Source organism: Tupaia chinensis, unplaced genomic scaffold (genome assembly GCF_000334495.1).
Source record: "Tupaia chinensis unplaced genomic scaffold, TupChi_1.0 Scaffold000511_1, whole genome shotgun sequence".
Lineage (NCBI taxonomy): Eukaryota > Metazoa > Chordata > Mammalia > Scandentia > Tupaiidae > Tupaia > Tupaia belangeri.
This window is the reverse complement of record NW_006160024.1, coordinates 778,177-786,395: the sequence shown is the minus strand read 5'-3', so window position 1 is coordinate 786,395 and position 8,219 is coordinate 778,177. Positions and strand designations below refer to the sequence as shown.

The 8,219-nt window shown below is 45.0% G+C and overlaps 1 protein-coding gene across 1 annotated transcript in view; it reads right to left on the bottom strand.

The window, feature by feature from the left end:
- The window catches only part of ACOXL (acyl-CoA oxidase like), a 391,620-nt gene that overhangs the window by 96,491 nt on the left and 286,910 nt on the right, over positions 1-8,219 (bottom strand). Inside the window, exon 15 of the mRNA XM_027774989.1 lies at positions 1,211-1,298. Coding sequence (XP_027630790.1) covers positions 1,211-1,298 — 88 coding nt within the window. The remainder of the gene's footprint in view (positions 1-1,210; positions 1,299-8,219) is intronic.

The window sequence follows — 8,219 nt, the reverse complement described above, 5'->3', positions numbered from 1 at the left end:
GTTAATCAAGCAGCACCTGATCACATGGCCCTTAATGTGACACCTCATTCTTTCAGAACTGGCTGGAGAGGAAGGATGGTAAGCAGGCTGGGAGGTTGGGTCAGATGCACGGGTTCCTGGGTGGCAGACCTATGGTATGCCCTGACCCTTAACACTCTCTACTGGGGCCCCCATGTCCACCCCATGAGATGGTGTCCAAAGATGCACTGCAGGTCAAGGCCCTGGGGCTGTGCTGCGACCGACCCTGCCCGGCCGTGACCCAGTGTGATGGCAAAGCCTACCAGCAAACAGGCCCAGGGGGCATTTGTCCTTTGTCTTGCATTGGATTGTCGGGAAGTCATGACACGTTTTTGCATAGAAAAACAGAAAAACACATCGTGACTTTCCCAACAATCTAATAATACTTTGTCTTGTGTCGTAAGGTCATGGTGGTAAATACAGCAACAATCTCAAGGTTAGACAAGCATTTCAGTGAGCTCTGTCATGGATCGCACTTGATTTTCAGTGTTTCATTTTATTTTGTTATTCTGAGGCTGAAATATTCAAGTTTCTCATTCTCAGCCTTATTGGCACCGTGGGCTGGTTAGTTCTTTGTTGTGGGAAACGGGCCAGTGCACTGGAGGACATGCAGCAGTATTCCCGGCTTCCAAACCCACTAGATACGAGTAGCCCTGGCCCTCGGTTATGACAACCAAGAGTGTCTCCAAATATTGCCAAATACCCACTAGAGGACAAAGTAGCCTCAGTCAGGAACCAACGCTTTAAAAGACTGAACTGATTTCTTGCTAACTTGAAAACTAGCTTTGCATAGTTAGTTCTAGTACTTAAAGTTCTTCAGATAGTGGTCCTATTAAGACCCTCTCACTTTATCTGTGTATCCACCACCCATTTGCTTATTTAGGAATGAGTCTTTGATGGCAGAGGGCCACCTTTGAAGGGCTGGCATTTTGCCAGCGGGCTCTTGTCTAGAGCCCTTTGCGATGGAGGGGTTGTGTTAAGTGAGTTGTTCCCGATGGCTTAGAGGTGGGCTTCGTGGATGTCACCTAGTCAGTGTTCCTAGCAACTAGGAACTTATTTACTACAAGCTGCAAGTCTCTAAATTCAACCAGACTTGTACAGGGGCTGTCTTTTCTCTGCAGAGTTGTGCTCCCAGATGACCTGCAGACTCCAGTGTTGCTCAGTTACAAATATTCAGCAAAAGCCAACTGACCTCTGTGAATGTGTGCCAGAGACAGGGAAACCACATGGTGTAGACATGAGTTCCAGGCATTGAAGAAGTCCTCCTTCTTGGTCATCACCTTCAAATGGACAGAAGAAAAATGACCGCTGATGATACCATGAGGGAATCAAATTTATCAGCAAGACAGACAGCAATTACTTATATTTGCAATACAAAATTAAGCATGGACCCAGCACAAGGCCTTGTGTAGGCTGGCCTCTGTAACCCACAAAAGCTATTTGTTGGATGAATAAATAACACGTGTGTACTGCAAATCCAGTTTCCAAGTTTATGTTAACTCGTATACATATCAAACACAGGCCTACCCACTACCAATTATTGGACAGTAATAGATGTTCAAGAAACAATCCAAAGGGGAATGCCCAGGCATAGATAAAGTAAAATGTTTTAATTAGGTCACTCAGTGCCTGCAGAATTCTAAATACCTGAACCAACTACTTGTATCTAATCTTCAACAGAACCAGTCCACCACCTCCCCTCCCCTCCTCCCTCTGTTCCCTAGTTTTGGCCTTCCATTGTAGTAATGTGCTTCCTATTGTTTTCAAATTGTTTTCTTGAATGTTACTTTTCAAGAAATGGCATTTGACCAGGATATGAAAGAAAGATATTGTATGTATCCACTTAATATTATACCGACTATCCGCACTTTATGGTAGAAGAAATTGAAATACTGGAGGGCATAAAAGCAGTGAAAATAGTTAGGGATGCTGAAGACAGTGTGGAATGGGGTGGGAGAAGGGAAGAGTATAGAGAAAGATAGCGAGAGAGCAAATAGAGAGGCGTACCATTAGTGGGACACAGAAATGGCTTATCACCTGTTGATGGTAACATGTATAGTATTCTCAACCAGACTTGTCTGAGAAGTATTTCATGTTAGGTAAATTCTTTATACAAGCCAAATGATATATAGTGATTGAATGTTTAAAAAATAATGAGAATAAATAATAATAATAGTAATAATCTGAAAAAAATGAAAAAAGCTATTTGATGACGATGATAGGGATAGTATTGTCTCTGTCTTGACTGATATGCATGGTAATCGTGCTGGAAAAAAGAAATGTAATACACTGTAAAGAGATATGTGATTCAATGTAATGTAAAAAAGATTATGATAATAAATAAAATTAAATTAAAAAAAAGAATTGGCATTTGGTAGTTACCATGTTTGATATATGTGACATGGAAACAATGTTTATGTCACTTATTCATCTAACAAATAGCTTTTGTGGGTCTACTCTGTGCAAGATAGTCTTTTGCTTTTTTTAGTTTTGCTATAAGATGCATGCACTCACTGGAGAAAGACAGAGACAGAGAAGAAAAGTGAAAACCATCTCCCCACAAAGAGAGTGGCCATGCCGCAATCCCTTCTCCTTCACTCTCCTCTTGAGAGTTTGGGCACACGTGTCCTTGCGCCCCAGTGTGTTTTTTAGGCCACCAGGTCGAGTCTCTGCGTAGCCAGCTCTGTGGGATACAGCCACCTTAACCTCCACACCACCTGCTGACCCCAAATGGTCCTTCAATCACTCTAATGAACGAAATGTTTTTGTCTTCGTTTTGAGTTTTAGTTGGAGGGAAGTGAGGAAATGCAACTGGAGTAAAATAAGAATGAAGAAAATACACGGAGAAGAGAAAAATGCCCCATCACACCATCAGCAGTTAGACTCATTTAGGTGCAGCTAAAGGCAGTTTCTTATCTGACCAGAGAAGAGTTCAATTTGGCATTTCTGATTTTTCTTTGTTCCTTCTTGCCTTTCTTTATTTCGAAAACCTAATTGTTTGATATTTAAACTTTCAGTATTTTGTGTGTGTGTGTGTGTGTGTGTGTGTGTGTGTGTGTGTGCTCAAGGAAATAACGCTCAAACAGAAAGTTAAACCGACGTATCTGCATAAACTCACACCCAATGAACCCTCTCTGCTGGAAAGCACGGAGCCTGGAGGACTCGCTGTGTAAAATCCCTCCTGCAACAGAGTGCTTTGTGCTCCAGTGGAAAAACAGCACTGCAGAAAGCCTCTGCCCATGCATAATTCAGCATGATCACCGGGGGTGGCAGGCACTGTTTGGAGGACAATGGCATGTGTGCTTTGGGCTCTACACCTATCCAGGGCACCTCATGACAGTCAAGGGAGAGGATAATATCCGTCTTCTCCCTGAATCCGTATTTCCCTCCCTTGGTGATAGTACATAACAACTGTAACTGAAAAGGCATAGCACAGACACACAACCCTCCGGAAACAGTCTGCAGAACATCCTTGGCAGAGGGGAGGGCAAGAGCTGGCCAAATATTCCTGGAAGTTCTGGAAGGAGGCTCCAACACTCTACTTATCGTGCTATAGAGGGTAAGGCGAAGAAATGTCGGTGCATAGGCACACCAACTCTCCCCCCAAGTGCACGAGAGACAGAGAGGAAGAATTAAAAAAAAAAAAAAAAAAGGAAAGAAAACTGTGCAAAAGAATTGAGGGCACTTTTCACTTTTTAAAAAACTCAATGTGGAGAGTATGTTTTCACTGGTCTGATTAAGAGGAAACCAATGAAGAACTCAGCCCAAAAGGAGGGACTGCAGGTGGGCAAAGTTGCAGCTGGCCCCTTGCAGTGCCTGCCCCCCCAAAAGTAGGAGCGAAAGAGAAACAGCAAGTTCAGGGGAAGGGGAAAGGCCCCTGGAAGGCCTGCCAGCCAGACCCTAAGTACTTTTCCTTATATGTCAACATCACAGTGCTGCTGCTGGAGGCTGGAGCAGGCTCAGTGTAACCTTATCCCTGCTGGCAAGCGGCCCCCACCCCACCTGTGCTCTGCCCCAGGCAGAGTGGAGAGCACCCAGGGCTTGGAGCATGTGGCTAGAAAGGCTATTTTCCCAGGGCGGATGCCCAGGAGAGTAACCAATGAAGAAACCTCTTTCCCCTGAGTTGGAATTTATTGGTAGGAAATAACAGGCTGAAACCACAGAGGTGCACAGTGCTCCCCGCACCCAGGATGGCTGACCCAGAAACAGTGTGGGGACCACACTCCAGAAAAATGAATAAATCAGACGATTAGACTCTGGCTCACATAAAACCTTAAAAAAAAAAAAATTGAAAAAAAAATATCTTGCAGGAAGAGAATTTTGAAGAGCTACCTAAGTAAAAGAAGTGATACATAGTGTTCACAGATCAGAAATCTAGTATTGCTAAAACATCACTTTTTTTTAGTGTTTTGCCAAAGGGCAAATGGGCTCACCCCCAAGAGGGGATGGCCATACTGCAATCCCTTCTCTTCCAGGGATTTGGGGCAAACATACACATGCACCCAACGTGAGTTTCAGACCACCAGGTCCAGGACTCGAATCGTGGTCGGCCTTGTGAAGTCCAGCACCTTAACCACTATGCCACCAGCTAGCCCAAACGTCATATTCTAACATTGATCTGTAGATTCAACACAATGCCCACAGCCTTTCTTTCTTCCCCCTTTTGGTAGATAATTACAAACTGATTGTAAAACTCGTATGGAAACACAGAGAACCTAGAAGAGTCAAAACAATTTTAAGAAAAACACAGCTGAGGGATTCACACTACCTGATTTCAAGACTTACTATGGAAGTACAGCAAACACAACAGTATAGTACGGGGCTAAGGATAGACATATAGATGAATGGAACAAAACAGAGTCAAGAATAGAGCATACATATTTGGTCAACTGATTTTTGACAAGAAGGGCAAGATAATTGAATGGAGGAAAGCAGTCTTTTCAACAAACGGCACTAGAGCAACTAGACATTCATATACTAGAACAAATAAATGAACCTCAATCCTCGCCTCACACCATACACAGAAAGTTAACTCTAAGTAAATCATAGACCTAAATTTAAGAGCTAACTCCATAAAAATTTTAGGAAAAAAAAAGAGAAAACCTTTTATTTTGAAAGATTTTTTGCTATAGGGTGTGTGCATTCACTGGAGACAAAAAGTGAGAACTCACTTCCCCCTACCAGCAGGATGGCCATGTCACAATCTCTTCTCCTCCATTCTCCTCTTGGGATTTTGGGCACGCACACACAAGCACCTGGACATCAGTTTCAAGCCACCCAGTCCGGGACTCAAAGCGTGGTTGACTATGTGCAAGTCCAGCGCTTTAACCACTATGCCACCTGCCAACCCCTGAAGAAAATCTTAGTGGCCATGGGTCAGGGAGAGATTTTTGTGGAATGAAACATAAAAAAGCTTGAATTCCATCAAAATTTAAATTCTGTTCTCTAAAAATACTGTTAAGAAAATGAAAAGACAAGGGATTAGCAGGTGGTGTGGTGGTTAAGGTGCTGGACTCCACGTGGCCAACCACAGTTCAAGTTCTGGATCCAGTAGCTTGAAACTCAGGCCAGATGCAAGTGCATGTATGCCCAAAATCCCAGAAAGAGAATGGAGGAGAAGGGATTGCAGGATGGCCGTATGTCTGAGAAAATGATTTCTCGCTTTCTCTATTTCTGCCTCTGTCTCTTTACAGCAAGGGCACATGTCTTACTGCAAAAACAGAAAAACTAAAAAAAAACAAAAAAGAAACAAAGAAGAGAAAATGAAAAGACGAGTAATGGTTAAGAGAAAATATTTGCAAATGTATAATAAAAACCTTCTAGACAGAATTTATAAAAACATCTTTCACCTCAGTAATAACAAAACAAAATCCAGTTTAACAACTGGGCAAAAATGTGAACATACCCTTTACCAAAAAGATACATGAATGGCAAATAAACACATGAAAAGGATTTGAGAAATGCAAATGAAGACCACAATGAGATACCACTGCACACCCACTGGAATGGTTCAAATGAGTAAGACGGGCAATACTGAGTACTGGGGAGGATGTGGAGCAGCCAGAAATCATTGCTGGGGGCAATGCAAGATGTCACAGCTCCTTTGGAAATAGTTTGGCAGTTTCCAATAAGCTTATGCATACACTGACCAGAGAACCCAGCCGTTTCACTCCTTGGCATTTACACAAGATAAACAAAGACATCCATCCACACAAAGACTTGTATGAAGGTATTCCTAGAAGTGCTTGTCCTGTATAGGAGGACATTCTGATTTGACAGAGGAGTCCAGCAACTGTCTCGAGGTCACAATAGACCACAGATAGGTCTGGTTCCAAAGAATATCATCCTTCTGGTGAAACCCTGCGGGTCGTTAGTCCACAGTCCCCAACTGGGCTGGTTCAGCACAGCTATGCTAGAGAAGACTGCTATTCACACAGGGGTCTCCACAGCCAGACTGCCTGGTGCATAACAGCAGAGAAATCATCTTACCCAACAGTGCACAGCGCAGGGCAGGCTGCAATAAATGTGCATTCAAAGATGTGCACGCACACATGTGTACGCACAGGTGCACACATGGCTCCCCTCTACCCTGAACTATGTGTAGTTTCAGATACCATCTTCTCTCACTTCAGTCATTTGTACATGGAGTTCTCTCACCAGAAACCCCTCCGCCTCCATCTTACTATCCCCTCCTGGTTTCAGGAATGTGGCCTCTTCCAGGAAGCCTCCCACCAGCCCCTCTATTCCTCATGGGATTTAGGTGCCCTTGTCTGCATTCCCATTGAGCAGCCATGCCCATCTACTGAAGCTCTCACCACACTGAAGTGTGAGCACTGCTCCAGCCAGGGTAGGCCGTGAACCCCCAGCTGGGTGTCCACTCAGGGCCAATGGCCACCTGAAGGAACCCCCTCCCAAAGATGAGTGTAGAAAGTAGAGGTGGACACGTGGGGTCGGCATGGAGAAGAAATCCGATTCAGAGAGCAGAGATGGCGAGAGGGAATTCCGTAGAGAGGGTCAGCTGCTCACCGCCCAGCAGTGCAGGGACTGCCAGGGTCTCTGCAGCCTCTCCGCTCACCCACGCCATCCTCCAAGCTCTGCCCTGGGATCTGGCACTATGAACAGAACCCAACCATGGCGTCCAGTCCTCGAGCCGACCAGTTCTATAACACATAGGAGTTCCAGCGGGAGCCTGCACGCTTGATCCGACCATCTCTGAATCTCTTCCCCACTGAGGCTGAACTGAAATTGTCAGAAGATGAAATCAACAGGGTCCTGGCAAAGGGCTCCTGTAATCGAATACCTTACTTCCTAATTTCTTCTCCTTTTCCCTGTGTGTCAAACGGAGTCTGCTTTGGATTGCTCGGCCTCTTGGAATAGAAAATGACGGCTGGAAGATACGCTCTCTTTGGTCATTTAGCATCTATTTGAACTCTGCGCTCCTGAAATCGATCTCGATAATTTCCGACAACAGATATGTAAATAAATGCATGATGTTTTCTCCCTTTCTTAACAGCTTCCTCATTTTCAAAGTTCCTCCCTAACTGTTCTGGTGGGTGGAGGAATGAAGGGGGAATAAAGGAGGCCTTAAATAGGTTTTACAGACATGACATGCACGCACTCGGAGTCCCGTCGGCAGGAAAGATCTTGTTTCAGTCACGTGACCTTCACGTTCAGCTGAAGACTATGTACGGACCTGACGGCCCTTAGTGACTGCTTCAAGTTGAAGTAAGGCAGAAAAATGTACATTTAATATGGGAAAGACATTAGGCCTCAAGGTCTTTGTTTCCTGAACAAGGTCTTTGTTTCCTGCAGGAGCTTGGCTGGTGCTGGACCTACGGGGCAGTGGAGAAGGCTTCTCCGGCCATGGGTGAAAGGTGATGGGTATGGCATGTAGAAAACCCACCCCACAGGGGTTTGGAGATGATCCAGTGAAGAGGCAACTGTCCTGGAGAACCAGCAGTTCGCGTAATGGCTGTGTCGCTGGACTCCCATGTAGTCGACTGCGGTTCGCATCCCAGACCCAGTGGCTTAAAACTCACACCGGGCGCAGGTGCGTGCGTGCCCAAGATCCCGAGAGGAGAATGGAGGAGAAGGGATTGCGGCGTGACCATCCCCCCTGGGGGGTGATTTCTCACTTTCTGTCTCTATGTCTCTCTCTGTCTGTCTGGAGAGCGCACGCGCCCTATAGCGAAAAAAAAACT